The sequence below is a fragment of the Microtus pennsylvanicus genome, chromosome 5, assembly GCF_037038515.1.
Source record: "Microtus pennsylvanicus isolate mMicPen1 chromosome 5, mMicPen1.hap1, whole genome shotgun sequence".
NCBI classification, from domain to species: domain Eukaryota; kingdom Metazoa; phylum Chordata; class Mammalia; order Rodentia; family Cricetidae; genus Microtus; species Microtus pennsylvanicus.
Genome location: NC_134583.1, coordinates 85466163 through 85483915, shown reverse-complemented (window position 1 = coordinate 85483915; position 17753 = coordinate 85466163). Strand labels below are relative to the sequence as shown.

Below are 17753 nucleotides of genomic sequence, written 5' to 3'. Positions count from 1 at the left end.
ATACCAGACTTGCATGGCCCCTGGTGGTGCTGCCTCTGGAGTACAGCCACCGAAGATTAGGGTGCTCACTGATGGAGAACATGTACACCCACTTCGTTGATTTGAAATAGGCCTCACTCCGTAGCTCAGCCTGGTCTGATCTTAAACTTGTGGCAGTCCTCCTGCCTCAGCCTATCTAGTGTTCGAATTATTAGTGTGAGCCATCACACCCCTCTTTCACCTTTGTATTTTAAGTGTGTGTATGTGTGCGTGTGTGCGTGTGCACTACATGTGAGCATTGCCTATAGAGGCTAGAAGAAGGAGTCAGATCCCCTGGGGCTGGAGTTACAGACAGCTGTAAGCTATCATGTGGGTGCTGGGACTGAACCTTGGTTTCTGGAAAGAACAAGTGCTCTTAACCTCTAAACAATCCCTCCAATCCCAGCCTTGTTTTTTTGAGTCGGGTTCTTATTGGTCTAGTACTCACTAAGTAAGCTAACCTGGCCCTATGGGTCCTCCTGTCTCTACCTCCCCAGCACTAGGGTTACTGTTGTAATTTAAAAAACAGCACAAGAGAGAAAGACACCATGTGACAAGGCTCACGTAGGAGGGCCGCTATTGGGGGAATGGTAAAGGGGGAGAGACCGGCCACTGGTGACAGGAGTTGCAGAAGAGAAGAGGGGCAGACAGACAGACAGACAGACAAAGAGAGTAGAGGTGGGTAAGGCCCACCTCTTTTAACAGGAACATAGTGAACGTGCACAGGAGGCGCTCTTAGTGGCTGCAGCTGAGGATGTCTCCTGTCAGGACCCAAGGGCAGCCCAGTATAGATGCCTGAATATTGAATACCCCATGACACATCCAGATTTTTGACATGGATGCCAAGGGAAGCATTGGATGGAGCTGTCTACCAAGCTCCTCTTTCAGAACTCTTAATATGAAGCTTTGATTCCTTCAGGAGTTCTTGAGTTCAGTGACTGCCCTCCGGGGGATGTGGTCTTCTGAGGGTTTGGGTCAGGGCTTCTGTGGGGTCCTGGGTCACCCTCCCAGGTGACTCTTTGCTGCTCTTTTAGATGTGGAAAGCTTCTGCAGGCCACGCCGTGTCTATCACCCAGGACGATGGGGGAGCCGATGACTGGGAGACTGACCCTGATTTTGTGGTAGGAGTCACCACCAGCTCTGCCTTCCTGGGCATTTGCCACTGAGGTTCCCAGCCTGGCCCTGCACTGAGCAGGTTTATTTCCTCCAGGGCATGGGGTATACAAGTTAGACCTTGGTGTACTGGTAAGGATGTGGGATATACTAATTGAGACACGTGGTAAATGACTTAGGGTGCAGAGTGTACTAATTAGGTCTCAGGGCATGTACTAGTTAGGGCATGGGATGTACTACTTACTTTTCCAAGGTGGGGTTATACTAGTTAGGGTATAGGGATATGCTAGTTAGGTCATGGGATATGCTGCTTTTCCAGGGTGGGGATATACTAGTTAGGGTACAGGGTATACTAGTTAGGGTTTGGGATGTGCCAGTTACTTCTCTAGGGTGGGGATATACTAGTTAGGGTACAGGGTATACTAGTTAGGGTTTGGGATGTGCCAGTTACTTCTCTAGGGTGGGGATATACTAGTTAGGATACAGGTATATACTAGTTAGGGTACAGGGTATACTAGTTAGGGCTTAGGATGTGCTAATTACTTTTCTTTGCAGAACGATGTGAGTGAAAAGGAGCAAAGATGGGGCGCCAAAACCGTGCAGGGATCGGGGCACCAGGAACACATCAAGTAAGTACCTGTGACACCCCGCTCTCCCGCACGCCCCCTCTGTAGGGAGATAAGAGCAGCCTCGCCTTGCTTCTCTAGGTGATGCTCGTTACAGGGGCTCATGGCGTCTGTGGGCCTCAGGTCTCAGGTGCACACAAACGATGGGCATGAGGCCTAGCTTTTATAAATCATGTTTTCTAATACAGAACACGGTATTGGGAGCTGTTTGCTCCAAGTGGCAGCTTTGGAGGGTGTGAGATGGCTTTGAGTAACTTGGGCCCCAACCACCCCTTCATTTGGATCATTGTCTGTGAGTTGTCGTGCGTTATAGAATTTAGTGGTTGATACAGCGTGAAATGCGCCATGCCGTGGAGTCTGACCCTGCACCTTCTGAAATGCCAGCTCTACAGCAGCTTGCACCCTTGCTAAGGAGGGCGGACAGACCCTCTGCAGACACCCAGATGGTGTTTTAGGCCCCACAGGGTTCAGAATACATCCGCTGTGCCCGCTTTGCTATTTTGGCTACTGTATCTTTGCCTCTGAACATTCGGTTAGGTGCCCAGAAGAGGTCTGTGTCTGAGCGGTGGCTTGTAGGATGTTAGTTGTTATTTCTGTCTATCTCTGTGAGATAGAATCCTGCTGAGTTTCCCTGTTGGTCTCACCCTCCAGGCTCGTGCTATCCATTCTCACAGTGGCTCCCTGGACCTGAGTGTAGGGTGCCCACGCCTCCTACAAAAGGGGCCTTCAAGTTTCCGTAGTGTAGGGGAGTTTCACAGGTGGGACAAAGGGCCTGTGGTCTATCAGAGAGGGTGTGGTATGAGACGTGAGCAGGAATCTGGGCCACCGTGCCTGTGGGTCTCTATCCCCATGATCGAGAACACATGAGGAGGGTGAATGGGAAGATCTGTGAGGCTCTTTGGATGGATTAAGACAGGGGGAGGGGATGGACAGGAGACATGTGGGTATCCCATGATCCTTCTCAAGTTGTTGGGGTGGTGTTTCTCTTTTGTCATTCATCAGGGGTTGGTGGGTCCAGACCTGGAGTCTGTTCTGTCACACTCTTGGGCCTGCTGGCACATGCAGAGCTTTGGGCTTCGTGTCTCCCGTTAGAAAGGCCCTGTGTTCACTCAGTGTCTCAGTGACAGCTGCTTCTGGGCAGCCAGGTTCTGACTGTCTTCTGACTGTGTTGCCATTGTTCCTTGTCTGAGTCTATTCTGCACTGCTGTGAACACCATTACCAAATGTAGCTTGGGGAGGAAAGGGTTTATTTCACCCTACAGCTTTTAAGTGGGAGTCGGGGCAGGAAGTGAATGAAGCAGAGGCTGTGGAGAAAGGCTCCTTACCGGCCTGCTTCTTATGACTTGCTTAACTGCTTTCTAATACCACTCAAGACCACTGGCCCAGGGGTAGCACTCCCCCCAGTGGACATCAAGGAAATACCCTGTGGTCAGTCTGATGGCATTTTCTCAGTTGAGATTTCCTCTTCTGAGATGACTCTAGCTTGTATCAAGTTGCCAAAATGCTAATAGCCAGCTTCTGCTTCTGATTACTCTGGGGGTTTGGAGAAGGGTCCCTGTGGGTGGCATTTGCAGAGCTCAAAGCTCAGATGCAGAATCGCTGCACCTAAAGCCAGCTGCATGGTCCTGTGTGGATTTAGATCTGTGCTCCTCCCTCATGCAAGCTGTGGCAGAGCCATGGAGGCAGGCATGTTGAAAAGACAGGGCAGCAGCTCAGTGAGAAAACCCTGCAGACTCACAAGGACATCACTACCCGTGCTTGTCCCGCGTGTCCCGCTGGCGGGTAAGCTGCAAGCCTGTACCCTAATGTCCTGCTTCCTCTCCCTTCCAGCATCCACAAGCTGCGAGAGAATGTCTTTCAAGAGCACCAGACCCTCAAGGAGAAGGAGCTGGAAACAGGACCCAAGGCTTCCCACGGCTATGGAGGGAAGTTCGGCGTGGAGCAGGATAGGATGGACAAAGTAAGTGGCTGCTGGCCTGCATGGGGACAGTGTGGATGGCAGTCACACTTTTCTGAGTCACAGCGTGGAGTCGGGTTGCTGAGGGTGAGGGTGCTCTGGGGGTCCTCTAGAGGCTGCCCACTCGTGAAGCTCTTCTGTGTTTCTAGAAGCCCTTTTTCAAATTGTCAGAGGCTCTGGCCAGCGGCTGATGTGTAGACGGCTCTCTGGAGTAGATTTGTGAGCGGGACAGAGCCCAGAAGCATCCAGCCCACAGATGTCATGGTCACTGCTTGTGGTTGAGATGGCCATCCACAGCATGAGGTCAGCTCTCAGGCCCTTTGCTCACATTGCGTGTGTGGAGTCCACTGACTCCTGCCTTATGTCCTGCATTTGTGAGCCACTCTGCAGCCAGGCTGGGGAGGATACAAACTATCCGGCAGCTGTGGCTGAGCCCCTGGGAGTGACATCGGTGGGTTCCGACTGAGGAGCAGATACCACAGGCAGCTGCTGTCTAAGCCATCAGTTTGGGGCCATGTTTCCATTATTCCCCCAAGACGAGGGAGTGGGGCCCGCTCTGGGGCTCACTCTAGGCAGGCTGGTTTTTCCAGAGAGAAGGCTCCAGTATGTGGGCATGTCTCCCGGAATGCAGGCTTTCACACTTTGATGCTGTGCTGAGGGTGAAGCCTGAGTGAGCAGTGTGAGGTGGTTCTGCTGGGCAGACAGTGCTGCCGCTGGATAGATGTGGAGGAGAGACTCAGCTGCTGCCCATCCTGACGGCTGACTCCTCACACATGGGTTGTATTCAGCTGTGCTAGGCATAGAGGGCCACGGCCACATCTCAGTGAGAGGCCACTGCCCACCAGAGGAATGGGCGGGTAAGCCTGAGGGCACTCCAACCATGGACAGTGTCTTAGGGTTTCAGTTGTCATGAAGAGACACAATTCTTATAAAGGAAAACAGTAATTGGGGATGACTTACAGTTTAGAGGTTTGGTCCATTATTGTCATGGTGGGGAACATGGTGGCATGCAGGCAGACGGTGCTGGAGAGTAACTGAGACTTCTACATCCCGATCCATAGGCAGTAGGCAGAGAGAGTGACAGTGGGGCCAGGCTTGAGCATTTGAACCGTCAAAGTCCACGCCCAGTGACACACTTCCTCCAACAAGGCCACACCTACCAGTGCCACTCCCTAAGCATTCAAATAGAATGGGGGCCATTCTTATTCAAACCACCACAGCCAGGGCTATTCTGGAGCAACATTCTGACCAGATGCCCTCTGTAGGACGGAGATGTGTTGTTGGCTGTCTGCAGCCTTGCTGACACAGGGATGGATGGTCCTGACATGAGCAGTGTGGAGACTTTGCCTGTTCAGGCTCAGTCAGATGCAGAGAACACAGCGAAGAGACCTAGAGTGGCAGTCTGGGAATCTTAGTTTACCGAGGGCAAGCTTAATGCTGGGAATGTTGCTCTTTGGTTCTGTGCTGTGAGGGATTGGCCTCCTTTGGCTCAGATCTCGGGCCTCATCAAGCCTGGTCCTTCCTTTACCCTTTGTGCCCACCTGTCATGGCCTCTGTTTCCCTCGATGGCTTCTCATTGCTGTCCTGTGCTGTCATTTTGGGGAGGCACATCCTTCTGGGCTTCCGCTAGACTCACTCCCCTCACCTTGTGCCTGGCGGGTCTTGTGTGCTGGGTATGGTGTGTTGTAAATATCTGTGACTGACTGTTGTCAGTGCCCACTAACTGTTGTCAGTGCCCAGGCGGCTCATGGACTCCAGACCGCTAGAATCTTTAGTTCACCTTGGCTGGATACTGACCAGTAACTCAAGCATTGTGACATTAGCCTGGGGCACTGGGGTTCCAACTTGTTGCCTCCCCTCCCCAGGCCCTGTGCATTGAGGAGAGGTTAGCCCTTGGCTCATACGAACCCTTGAGAGTAACCTGTTGTCAGAAACCTGAAGATGAATGCTAAGCTATTCATAGCTCGTCTTCTCCAGAGATGGAAAGAAAGATGAGGCCCACAGACTTCTCCAGCCAGGCTCAGCCAGGCAGCACACACCTGTGAGGAGCCAGGACCCAAGCCCCTGGGTTCCTTTAGGGATCAGGTGACTGGCCTGCCAATATGAGACCAAAGCCACTGAGCACACATTCAGTCAGGGCCGGAGCCAGAGCCAGCTGTCACTTCAGCCCCTTTTCTCTTGGACAATCCTGCTGGGAAATGTCTTTGGCATGGCTGCCGCCCTTTGGTCTTTTGCTGACAGTTTCTGAGTGAGCCTTGAGGCTGCGGCAAGCCATTGTGCCATGTGGGGTTCACAGGCTGTGGCTTGTGGTCTGCCATCAGCTGCTGACCGCAGCTAAGCCTGGAAGGAGACAAGTCATTCAGTCAAGGCTTTCTTTGTATGTTCTGTGTATCATCAACCTCAGCGACCTTCATGAAGAGGGGCATTGAGGTCGGCTATATGTAGCACACAGCCCGAGTTCAGGGTCAAACTGAACAGTTGGCCAACCAAGGGAGGTCTGTGGTGCACAGGACTGACTCTCCCTGTAGGGCAGTCAGAGTTAGAGTTCTGTGTTGCCAGGAGGGCCAAGAAGACAGGTTCTGAGGCGCACAGGCATTGTCTACCCAGAGGAAAGGCCGCAGGACTGCTGTGCTGGGCAGTGGCATCACTGACGGGGTGACAGCATGGACATTAGAGCACTGTTCATGCAGGGCCGGGGTGGGGTCTGCTAGCAGGTGGGCACACCTTTTTCGCCTGTTGGTGGGTCTGTAGCCTTGAACAGGAGGCCCTGGGGAACCTGCTTCTTTTGGTGGGGCTGGTGTGAGGTAACTTGGCTCTTGTCTGTGTGGTCTGCATGTGAGGGTGTGTGGAATGTGTCACTGAAGGACCCATGTCTGCTTCAGCACGATCACAAAGTGTGTGCCCTTGACTCTTGGGGTCACAGCCTGTGAAAACACCACACACTGAGAGAGTGGCTGATGGAAATGGCTCTTCCGTTGTGTACTGCAAGCTCTGTCCTTTGTTTTTACCTGGTTCTGTCCGAAGTTCCTGTCTGCAGTCAGGGGTGCTAGCCTGGAGGATCTCCAAAAGTTTGGGGTGCCCAGTAGAAGCTCAGCCAGTTCAAGTCTATGTCCTGGGATTCAGGGCCCCAAGGGCAAAGGCCCTGACAGAGTAGTGGCAGCCACAGAGCGGGGGAGTGGGGTTGCTGTGCCACACGGGGCACGGGTGCATAATGCCGCGTCTTTGTTCTTGGTTCTAGTCAGCCGTTGGCCACGAGTACCAGTCAAAACTTTCCAAGCATTGCTCACAAGTGGACTCAGTCCGAGGCTTTGGAGGCAAGTTTGGTGTCCAGATGGACAGGGTGGATCAGGTGAGTGACAGGGCCAGGGGCTGCAGGCTCCCTGCCACAGCTACAGGCTGCTGTTGAGGCTGCCTTTTTGGACCAGTGCGGCAGTTCACAGGTGCCCACTGGCCCAGTGGGAATGCAGAAGGGTGTCCAGATAAGAACTCACAAACCTCTCTGATGCTGGCCACATGAGAGGTGCCAGCTGTCCAGTGGGGAACAGACAGTGACATGAAAGGCAGGCCTCAGTATATTTGCTGCGGTCCCCCCCCCGTGTGCCTAGTGAGTCAGCTGTGCTTGGCCATTAGGGACCTTTCTCATTGTCTCCCCGGGTAGATGTGAGTGACAGGCAGAGCCCTCCTCAGAGTGAGGTTTGCTGAGCTGTGGTCTTAGTGTCTAGAGGCTCTGTGGTAAGCCTGAGACTGTTGTGATTCTCCAGCCGGGGGCTGTCAGTGGCACGGGAAGCACACCACTTTCAGCGTGAGTCCTGGCTTTGTGGCACAGTAGCAAGGTCTGACTGTGTGTCTGAAGTGGGGGAGGTGCAGAATCCCAGCTCCGGGTTGTGCTGAGGACCGGCCACCATAAGGTCCCACGGCAGGCCTGCCATCTTGTTAATGTTCTCAGTAAAGCTTGTTTGGGAAGTCTGTGTGGCAGGGGAATTAATTCCAGATCAGCATGCTGTGCTTGGAATAAGTCAGTCAGGCTGGTGCTGGGAGCCTGCAGGGGCTAGGAGGGGAACTGCACACACAGACTTGGGTAGTGATGATTGCATCTGTTCTTTGCCTGGGAAACTTAAGGTCAAAAATTAACATTGTATAAGCCTGGCTCACACCTGTATTCCCAGCACTGAGAGGTGGAGACAGGAAAATTGCCACGAGTTCAGAGTCAGCCTGGGCCAGAGTGAAACCCTGTATTGACAAACAAAAAGCCCAGCACATGAGGCTGGGGCGATGGCTCAGATGTCACTGTGCAAGCTTGAGAACCTGTGTTTGGATCACAGCACACCCACATAAGCCAGGTTCGGTGTTGGGGTGGGGAGGGGGGGAACATGAGGATTTCTGGAACTGGTTGACGTGCCAGTCTAGCTCAAGGTTCCGTTAGAGACCCTGTCTCAAGGGAACAAGGCTGACAATGATAGAGCAGGCTACCGACATCTTCCTCTGGCCTCTGGACATGCGTGGGCACACACACTTTCCCCAAACCAACATTACTGAAAACTTTGTTTTCTGTGTTCGTGAGTTCAGATGGGTCATCTTGGTGACTTGTCAAATACCTGTCCCTTGTGTTTTTGTCCCACAGTCTGCTGTAGGCTTTGAGTACCAAGGGAAGACGGAAAAACATGCCTCTCAGAAAGGTAAGGGGTGCTGATGCCACTGGAGCAGCAGGAAGGCCTCTTCTGTCTGCTCTGGGTTCCCGGGCCATCCGACTGTTAGAGGGTGTGTCCTGCTGTTGGCACACACGGAGCTCTGTGTCTCTGTCTCCAGTGGGAGCAGACAGCTTCAGTGTCGCTCTTTGGCACTGAGGATGAACAGCAAATGTCCCCGAAGACAGAAACTAGAGTCGTGGGCCTGTATTGTCAAAACTGTGCCCTGTAACATGGAAAAGACAGTGTTGATTGATTTTCATGATGTCACATGAGTCTGGAGCCTTTTTGTTTTTAAAGCAACCAACGCAAATAATTTCTTTTTAGTACCCAGGGTTTTGTTTTGTTTTGTTTTAAACCATCTTTTTAAATTTTACATACCAATCCCAGTTCCCATTCCCTCCCCTCCTCCTATTCGCTCCACCTTCTCCCCCACCTCACCCCCTATCCACTCCTCAGAGAGCTTAAGACACTTTGTTTTGGGGAAGGTCCAAGGTCCTTTCTTCTATATCTAGGCTAAGCAAGAGATCCATCCAAAGAGAATGAGTTCCCAAAAAATCAGTGCAAGCAGTAGGGATAAGTCCTGGTGCCACTGTCAGTGGCCCCGCAGTCTGCCCCAGCCATACAACTGTCACCCACATTTAGACCATCTAGTTTGGTTCTGTGCTGTTTCCTTCCCTGTCCCAATGGAGTTGGTGAGCTCCTATTAGAGCAGGTAAGCTGTTTCAGTGGGTGAACCCATCATGGTCTTGACCTCTTTGCTCATATTTTCACTCCTCCCACTCTGTTTCCATCAGTTGCTGGATGAAGATTCTATGGTGACATATAAGAAAGTCATCAATCTGACTATAGGGCAAGGCCAGTTCGGGCCCTGGTTTTGTTGAAGATAATGTTGTCCTTTCAAAGCCTGGCTTTGAATTCCCTAATTCTCCCGCCTCAGCCTCATGAGTGCTGGGATGACAGGTGTGTGGCGCTTCACCTGACTGTGAATTGTCACTTTTGTTGTTGGGGACGGAACTCGGAACATCAGCCTTATCCAGTGGCCCCTGCTTTGGTTCTTGGATCTCTCACTGTAGACCAGGATGATGATTCTTTCTTCAGTATAAAACAGTTGCGTGCAGTGGTGGGAAGCGACTGAACTCTCTCTGCACAAAGTTCGAGGTTGTCCCGTGTCATCTCAGGGATGCAGCCCTTACAGTTAAAATGGACACCGCGTCTCTCAGAAGTCTCAACTCTTGGCGGATGCCATTTTGTCTCTTCAGACTACTCTAGCGGCTTTGGTGGCAAATACGGTGTGCAAGCTGACCGTGTGGACAAGAGTGCCGTGGGCTTCGACTACCAGGGCAAGACGGAGAAGCATGAGTCCCAGAAAGGTGCGGCTGGGCCTGGCTCCTTTGTGCACTCCTGTTTGTTTCTACTTTCACTTTCGTTCCCGGGAACCTTTATCTTTCCATCGTCTGATGTTTTTCCTTAGATTTATTTATTTTTATTTGATGTGTATGGCTATATATGGGAGTTTTGCCTTTATTTATATATGTATACTTTGTGCAGAGGCCAGAAGAGGCTGTCGGATCCCCTGGAACTGCATTTATAGATGGCTGTGAGCAGCCATGTCCTCTAGAAGAGCAGCCAGTGCTCTTAACCATTGAACAGCTCTCTGGTGCAGTGGTTCTCAACCTGTGGGTCATGACCCCTTTGGGGGTCAAATGGCCCTTTACAGGGGTCACATGTCAGATATTTATATTATAATTGATAACTAGCACAATTACAATTATGAAGTAGTCATGAAATAGTTTTATGGTTGGGGGTCACCACAGCATGAGAAACTGTATGAAAAGGACCCAGCATCGAGAACCAACCCTCTGGTGCCTCTATAATTTGAGACAGGGTCTCATTGTGTAGCCCAGGAACTCACCATGTAGCTTCACACTTGACCCAGTCTTGTCCCAGCCTCCTGAATGTTGGAATTACAGGTGTGAGTCCACACAGGTTGTTTTAGTTGTGTGTGTGTGTACGCGCGCGCACGAGGGGCTTGCATCCGTGTGTATGCCAGAGGACAACTTTATGGAGTCACACCTTATCCTGTATGTGGGCTTTAGGGACTGATCTGAGATTGGCAGACTTGCATGGCAAACGCTTTTTTGTGTTTTGCTTTGTTTGAGACAGAGTCTCCATCATACAGCTCTGGCTGTCCTGAAACTCACTACATAGACTAGGCTAGTCTGGAGCTCATGGAAATCCTCCTGTCTCTGCCTCCTGAGTGTTGGCTTGTGTGAAAGCCGTATGCTTACTTGTACCTGCTGAGCTATTTTGCAGCCTTCCCTACCCCTAATTTTTTCTTAAAGATTAGATTTACCAGGATAGTCTGGATTGATTTAAGGACAGGCCTATGGGTGTAGCTTAGTGGGTGAACACAAGCTCTAGGTTTGATCTCTACATCTTCCAAACCCCTAAAACTTGGATAAATTCTGCCAAAAGGTCCTGACAGCCACCTTGGCTTTCCCCTTCCATGCAGTGTAAAGATGTTTCTACATGTTTACAGTGTTTATGTGTTTGCCGAAGTTGCAACCACAGCCCATCTTCCTTGCGCTATTTGTTTTTTGTGCCCGCATGCGTCAGTTCTGTTTAATATTTGCCATCATTTGAAAATGAAGAGCAGCTGAGTGGTGGTGGTGCACGCCTTTGAGCCCAGCTCTCAGGAGGCAGAGGCAGGCGGATCTGACTTTGAGATCATCCTGGTCTACAAAGTGAGTTCCAGGGCTACACAGAGAAACCTTATCTCAAAAAGCAAAACAAAGCAAACAAGCAAAAAAGAAACCAAGAGCCTACATTGGAAAGAAGCCTTGGATTTCTATAAACAAACAAACAAAAACACCACCAATAAATCCCAAGAGACTGTCTGGGGCTCAGCTCAGTGGCTGAAAGTGCCTGCTGTGCAAACATGAGGACCTGCATGCAAGTCCCAGAATTCACATGAAAATGGGCAAGGCACATTCAGGACTGTCTGTGTTCCCTGTTTGCTGGGAGATGGGAGGCAGAGACAGGAGAATCTCAAAGCTCACAGGAAAGGTGAGGACCCAAGGTTGTCTTTTTTTTTTTTTTTTTTTTTTTTTTTTTTTTTTTTTTTTTTTTTTTTGGTTTTTCGAGATAGGGTTTCTCTGTGGCTTTGGAGCCTGTCCTGGAACTAGCTCTGTAGACCAGGCTGGTCTCGAACTCACAGAGATCCGCCTACCTCTGCCTCCCGAGTGCTGGGATTAAAGGCGTGCGCCACCATCGCCCGGCTCAAGGTTGTCTTTTGACCTCCACGGGGACCTACGGGTTTGGCCCTGCCCCTTGGGAAGATTGAGTGTGTCTGGGGCCGGGTATCTGTGGCCCACTCCCTCCCTTCCTTAGGCTCTTCCCTGGGGGAGTGTGCAGCTGCTACTTCATTAGACCATTGGACTTCCCTTCCCTGGGGCCAGACTCAGACTCAGGCAGTATAGGCTGAGGATTCTGGGAAGTCCAGTCCTGACTCCAAGCAGAGGTTGATTGTACTTCCGGCTGGCTGTGGCACACAGCCATAGGTTGCCTAGGACTTCTAAGTACCTGTAGGAAGTCATGCCATGATAATGCAAGAGTGACATATCATATGACCTTGTTAGAGCCTGGGTTTCTAGAATGTTCTCCACATGTGTTCTGTTTTTTCTTTAAAGATTTTTTTTAAGTACACTTAATTTTTTTATGTGTATGAGTGTTTTGCTTGCATATATGTCTGATTATCTCCACATGTGTGACTGGTACCTGTGAAGCCAGAAGAAGGTGTTGGATGCCCTGGAACTAGAGTTACATAGTTTTGAGTCACGATATGGGTCGGTCCTTCCTTCCTTCATTCCTTTTAAGATATGGATGAGTGTGTATCTGTGTGTATGACACATGAGTGCAGGTACCTGCAGATCCTAGAAGAGGACATCAGATCCCCAGGAACTGGAGTTCCAGATGGTTGTGAGCTACCACGTGGGTGCTGGGGACTGAACTCTGCTTCTCTGCAAGAGCATCCAGTGCTCTTAACTGATGAGCCGTTTCTCCAGCCCCTTCTGTTTTGATTTTTATTCATTTCTTTGCTTGCTTCTTTTTTTTCCCCCCAAAGTCTCACTTTATACCGACTGACTTTGAATTCAATGTATATTGGAAGTTGGCTTCAAATTCCCAGCAGTCCTCCTGCCTCAGCCTCCTGAGTATTGGGACAGAGGTGTAAACCACCACACTTGGGCTCTCTCTTACCACGTGAGTCCCAGGGACTGAACCCAGGCCATCAGGGTTAGTGGCAAGTGCCTTTATCTGCTGAGCAGTCTTGACAGTCCATGGTTTACTTTCTTAAAGACTATATAACATGCCCATTGAATCTGTTGCTGTTTAGTTTTTACATTTATTCATTTTGTGTATATGTATGGATGTGTACATGTGTGGCTGTCAGAGGAACACTTACAGGAGTTGGTTTTCTCCTTGTACCATGTGGGTCCCGGGTTGAACTCAGACCTTCAGACTTGGCGGCAGGCACCCTTTAGCCTTCTGACCATCTTTGTTGCTGGTTTTATATGGTGCTGTTCTTGTTTCAGATTATTCCAAAGGTTTTGGTGGCAAATATGGAATCGACAAGGATAAGGTGGACAAAAGCGCTGTGGGCTTTGAGTATCAAGGCAAAACAGAGAAGCATGAGTCCCAGAAAGGTACCTGCCACTTTATCTCCCTCCAGCCAGTCCTTCCCAGAGTGACAAGTGCCAGGATAGAAGAGAAAACCCTCTGTCACTGCAGTATTTTAAGTGGTCAACCTAAGACAGCCAGTCCCAGCCTGTGGTTGGGTGAGCACTCAGGCGTTAGCTCCATCCTTGGCTCTAAGCCCCAGTGTTAGTATAGCAATGTCCCTATCATGTACATCCGCCTGTGAGTGACAAGACCTCACTGCCTGGAGGGCTGCATGCGTTGGCCCTGCTCATTTAACTGTACTCCTAAGATATGCTTATCTTGAGGAGGGCCTCTGATGGGTATCAGCTGGGGTCCCATCCCAGCTGTTCCCCGGAGGAAGCTCAGGTCCAGTGACGTGTGCCTCCTTGCGTCTGAAACCCGCTTCCTCCCCCTGTTCTGGGCTGCGCAGTAATGTCAGGTTATGGCTTTCTGTTGTGCATGTAGACTATGTGAAAGGGTTTGGAGGAAAATTTGGTGTGCAGACAGACAGACAAGACAAGTGTGCCCTTGGCTGGGACCATCAGGAGAAGCCGCAGCTGCATGAGTCCCAAAAAGGTACCTCCTCTAGCCCCACTCCCCAGCTTTCTTCAAGGGCCTTTGGGAAGCTTGTGTTCATTCCTTGGTTGGTCACGTGCCTCACGTCAGCCGTGTTTCTGTCTGAATTTCATTTTCATGGTGTGAATTTGTCTATGTCTCCCCCAATTCCAGAAGTCCCCATAGTTGACGGGGATAAGGTGATCCCATCCCCACCCCCATACCAGTGCTGCAGCCACGGGGAGCCTGATTCCTGTAGCACCCGTAGGGGCCTTTTGCCCTCTGGGTTCCTGGGTTCACCTTTTTAAGGTGGGCTATGGTTTATGGAGGGTACACTTCTTTCTGTGGTGCTGGGGATAGAACCCGTGGCTTTGTCTGTGCTGAACAGACTCTCTGCTTCTGAACCTCTCTCCCCTCCAATCCTTACCACACTTCCTTTCTAATGGAGACTTCCTTTTTAATGGGGACTTGTCACAGTGGGAACTTTGTCCAAGGGAAAGCTGGTTTGAAGAGGGTAAAACACTTGTAGCTGTCCCCAGCTGTCCCTCCAGCACAGGGAATGAGTGGGCTGGTAACCCCTCTCTTGTTCCTTTCCTGGGAAGGACCCTGCAGGAAAACCTTAATGTGTGGAGTAGCTTTAACTAAACCATCCAGTTTTGAACCCACTTCTGCATTATCTGCTGAAGTGTACTGACTTTTAAGTTTGTTCCTTAGTTCTTTGGTCAGCATTAGAACATCAGGCCCGAACCAGCGCTCTTGCTGTCTGAACGTGATGTATTTGACCATTGCACATGCTCACGTGATTCTAACCTGGCTGTTTCCTCTCTCGGTCATGCTCCCCACTGTCTCGTGTGGATCTCCAGACTATAAGACTGGGTTCGGAGGCAAATTTGGTGTTCAGTCCGAGAGGCAGGACTCCTCCGCTGTGGGGTTTGATTACAAGGAGAGATTGGCCAAGCACGAGTCCCAGCAAGGCACAGTTGCCCCTTCCTCCTCCCACCAGCCCTTGCAGTGCAGCTGACTCGCAGCATAGACTTCAGGGTTCACCACAGTGCCTGTGACAGCTCCCTATGCCACCAGCTGCCAGGGATGTTGTCCTCCACCCAGTTTCATGTTAGAGCTACATCCTGGAGTTCGGTCCCTTTGCTCCTCCACCCCCGATTCTTTTTCCCCTCTTACCTGTAGGATTCAAGTTAGGAGGCACTCTGCAGGCCAGGCCAGTGTAGTTTCTGCAGCGGATACCTCTGACCTCATTGCTGCTGACCACCAGTGCTGAACCTCTGAGCCCCTCCTCATTGCCTCTGACCCACAGAGGTGGGTTTACTCTCCCAGACCTGATTTTAACTAAATACTAGGGTCATGGAGAAAGACAGGCATGTTTCATGTGGTCTCTGTCTTTGTTTGTAGTGGTTTTGTTTTGTTTTGTTTTTTTGGCTGGGTATACAAGTTTTGTGTGTTTGGAGTTTTTGTTTTTTGCCACACTGTCTGTGTGTAGCATCTCCGCCCAGAGCCACGCCGTATGCACACTGTGTTCATGGCTGATACAGGCAGGTCCAGGCGTGCCCTGGGGATCTCAGTAGCTGTTGCCGGTTTTTCCTCTCCGTGAGAGACTGGACCACCAGAACCCGAGGGTCCAGGCAGAGGCATGTGATTCCCTGAATCAGGGTGGAGTGTTTTAGGCTCCCAGATGCCATCAGGCCTGGGCTGGATGTACTTAGTACTGGCCCTGCAGACTATGTGGAGGTGGCCTTTGGTTCCTGTGATGTCGAGGCTGCATGACTGTCACTTTCATGTGTTTGTGTGTGTGGCAGCGACAGACATACTTGTCTGGTGGCATTTCGACACAGAGTTTTTTGTTTTTGTTTTTTTCTTTTAAAAAGCAAGAGAACAAACTACGGTGGGGCCTCTATTTAGCACCCAGTAGAGCAGGCGCCCAGGAAGCAGAGAGAATAAGGCCCTGGCTGGTGCGAAGACTGTGCTATAGAAGTGTGCACTGCAAAGGCCTGTCCTGTGCCCTCCCTCCTCGGCTTCCTTCCCATTGGCCTGCTGTCCCTCCCCTTCCTATCCCCAGTCCTGGAAGCATGCCCACACCTCACCTGCTCCTTGCCTGCACTGGGCACTGTGGTCAGACAGCTGGCTTTGCCACGAGAGTCCGTCCTTGGGCAGCTTTCACATCCCTCTGCTCTGGTTGTGTCCCTGGGCTGTCTTGTGGACCCACGTGCATGTGCTCGCTGTTGCTCATCTGTCCTCAGCCTCACGTAAGTTTTGCCTTTACCACCTTTCAGACTACGCCAAAGGATTCGGCGGGAAGTATGGGGTGCAGAAGGATCGGATGGACAAGGTAAGGCCAGGAGGTGTTGTGGGGATGTTATTCCGAGGGTCCTTGGCTCACAACACTGGTGGTCTGACATCAGGCATATGTCGTTCCATGGTCCTGGGAGCCCTGCACACCTCATGTAGCACATTGTGCGTCCGTTTTGTTTCACCCTTGGGGCTGAGGCAAGTGAGCCAAGGGCCTGGTCACAGCAGAGCAGTGAGCAGTGGGGATCTCAGTTGGAGCCCGCACTTGATGCAAGGGTCTTGGGGATGTGTGACTGTTTGAACTTTTAATTATTATCAGTAGGCCAGGCAAGAATCAGTTCTTGGCTGGCACCTTGGAAGTGCTTTTTCTTTTTGAAACAGGGTTTCTCTGTATCTTTGGTGCCTGTCCGGGAACTAGCTCTGTAGACCGGGCTGGTCTCGAACTCAAAGAGATACGCCTACCTCTGCCTTCCGAGTGCTGGGATTAAAGGCGTGCGCCACCATCACCCGGCTTTTTTTGGTTTTTCGAGACAGGGTTTCTCTGTAGCTTTGGTGCCTGTCCTGGAACTAGCTCTGTAGACCAGGCTGGTCTCGAACTCCCAGAGATCCGCCTGCCTCTGCCTCCCGAGTGCTGGTGTTAAAGGCGTGTGCCACCACCGCCCGGCTCCTTGGAAGTGTTTACTGGCCACATTTCGTCACTGGCTGTCATGACGACAGACAGTAGACTGTTAGTCTTGCTGCAGATGGCTCACAGGTGGGACGCACTGGTCTCTGGACTAACCTTTTTCACTCTGTTCTTCAGATGGGGTTTTGCTCTACTACCCAGGCTAGCCTGGGTTTCCAGAGTCTGGCATTGGTGGCAGGTGCCATCTTGTCTGGCTTTATCCTTTAGGATTAAAGCACATTCCTATGGAAACAGTTTGTTCCCTCTTGCCAGATCCCCCTCATCAGCCTGTTGATGCTTTTGATCAGTTTCGGGACCCTGCAGGGTCAGCTGAGAGCCGGTGAGAGTTGTTTTCCTGGTGTATCAGCCGTGGTGGGGAAAGCGTTGGGTATCGCTAGACAACTCTACAGGTTCTCCAGTGGCCTGGCAGGCACTGCTTTCCTCTACTTGAGGTGAGCTGGATCCTCTTGACTACATAGATGCAGATGGTCACTCCTGTGCTTGACTGTGGTCACACATGGCATGGGTCACCCACAGACTTGTTCTTTGCTAGGCTTGAGGCTCACCGTGGTTGGCATCACCCACGGCACCTGCCATGTCACCAGAGCTTCTCACAGAAATTGGTTGGGCAAAATGTCCCTGAGGAAGCCAGAGAAACTGAATTTTAAAATGATGTATACGCATGTATACATGTAAGTGTGTATGTATATGTGTGCACGTGTGTGTGCCACAGAGTATACGTGGCAGTCAGAGGACAGCTTGTGTGAGTTGGTTTCTACCATGTGGATCCCAGGTCACTGGACTTGGTGACAAGGGCCTTTGTCCAACGAACCTTCTCATTGGTCCCTGGTCTACCTGAGGGTAGACAAGAGCTTGTCTACAAAGATGGGGCCAGTGACAGTGAAGCAGAGAACGCAGCCAGGAGCCTGGCTTAGGCCCGAGATCACTGCAGACGTGGAAGAGTGAGGGGAGACAGTTCTCACTGCATCATTTCCTGCTGAGGGGAAGGACCTGGGAAGCCTCTGGAACATGGAGCCAGTCCTTTACTGAAGGAGCCTGTGTCCAGGCACAGTGGCACACGAGGGAGGATTGATGTGAGTGACTCTAGGCAGTGGCGGAGCCTTGCAGGGTTA

At 51.1% G+C, this 17753-nt stretch overlaps 1 protein-coding gene across 9 annotated transcripts in view; it reads left to right on the top strand.

Moving 5' to 3' along the window:
- Cttn (cortactin) overlaps nucleotides 1-17753 on the top strand; it is a 35328-nt gene that overhangs the window by 6472 nt on the left and 11103 nt on the right. For 4 of the 9 annotated variants that reach the window (XM_075972905.1, XM_075972908.1, XM_075972909.1 and 1 more), the window contains exons 3-12: nucleotides 1053-1139; nucleotides 1687-1760; nucleotides 3588-3717; nucleotides 6953-7063; nucleotides 8336-8390; nucleotides 9662-9772; nucleotides 12995-13105; nucleotides 13566-13676; nucleotides 14519-14629; nucleotides 15941-15996. In XM_075972905.1, coding sequence (XP_075829020.1) covers nucleotides 1053-1139; nucleotides 1687-1760; nucleotides 3588-3717; nucleotides 6953-7063; nucleotides 8336-8390; nucleotides 9662-9772; nucleotides 12995-13105; nucleotides 13566-13676; nucleotides 14519-14629; nucleotides 15941-15996 — 957 coding nt within the window. The remainder of the gene's footprint in view (nucleotides 1-1052; nucleotides 1140-1686; nucleotides 1761-3587; nucleotides 3718-6952; nucleotides 7064-8335; nucleotides 8391-9661; nucleotides 9773-12994; nucleotides 13106-13565; nucleotides 13677-14518; nucleotides 14630-15940; nucleotides 15997-17753) is intronic. The other 5 variants (XM_075972906.1, XM_075972911.1, XM_075972912.1 and 2 more) reach the window with 3 other exon arrangements.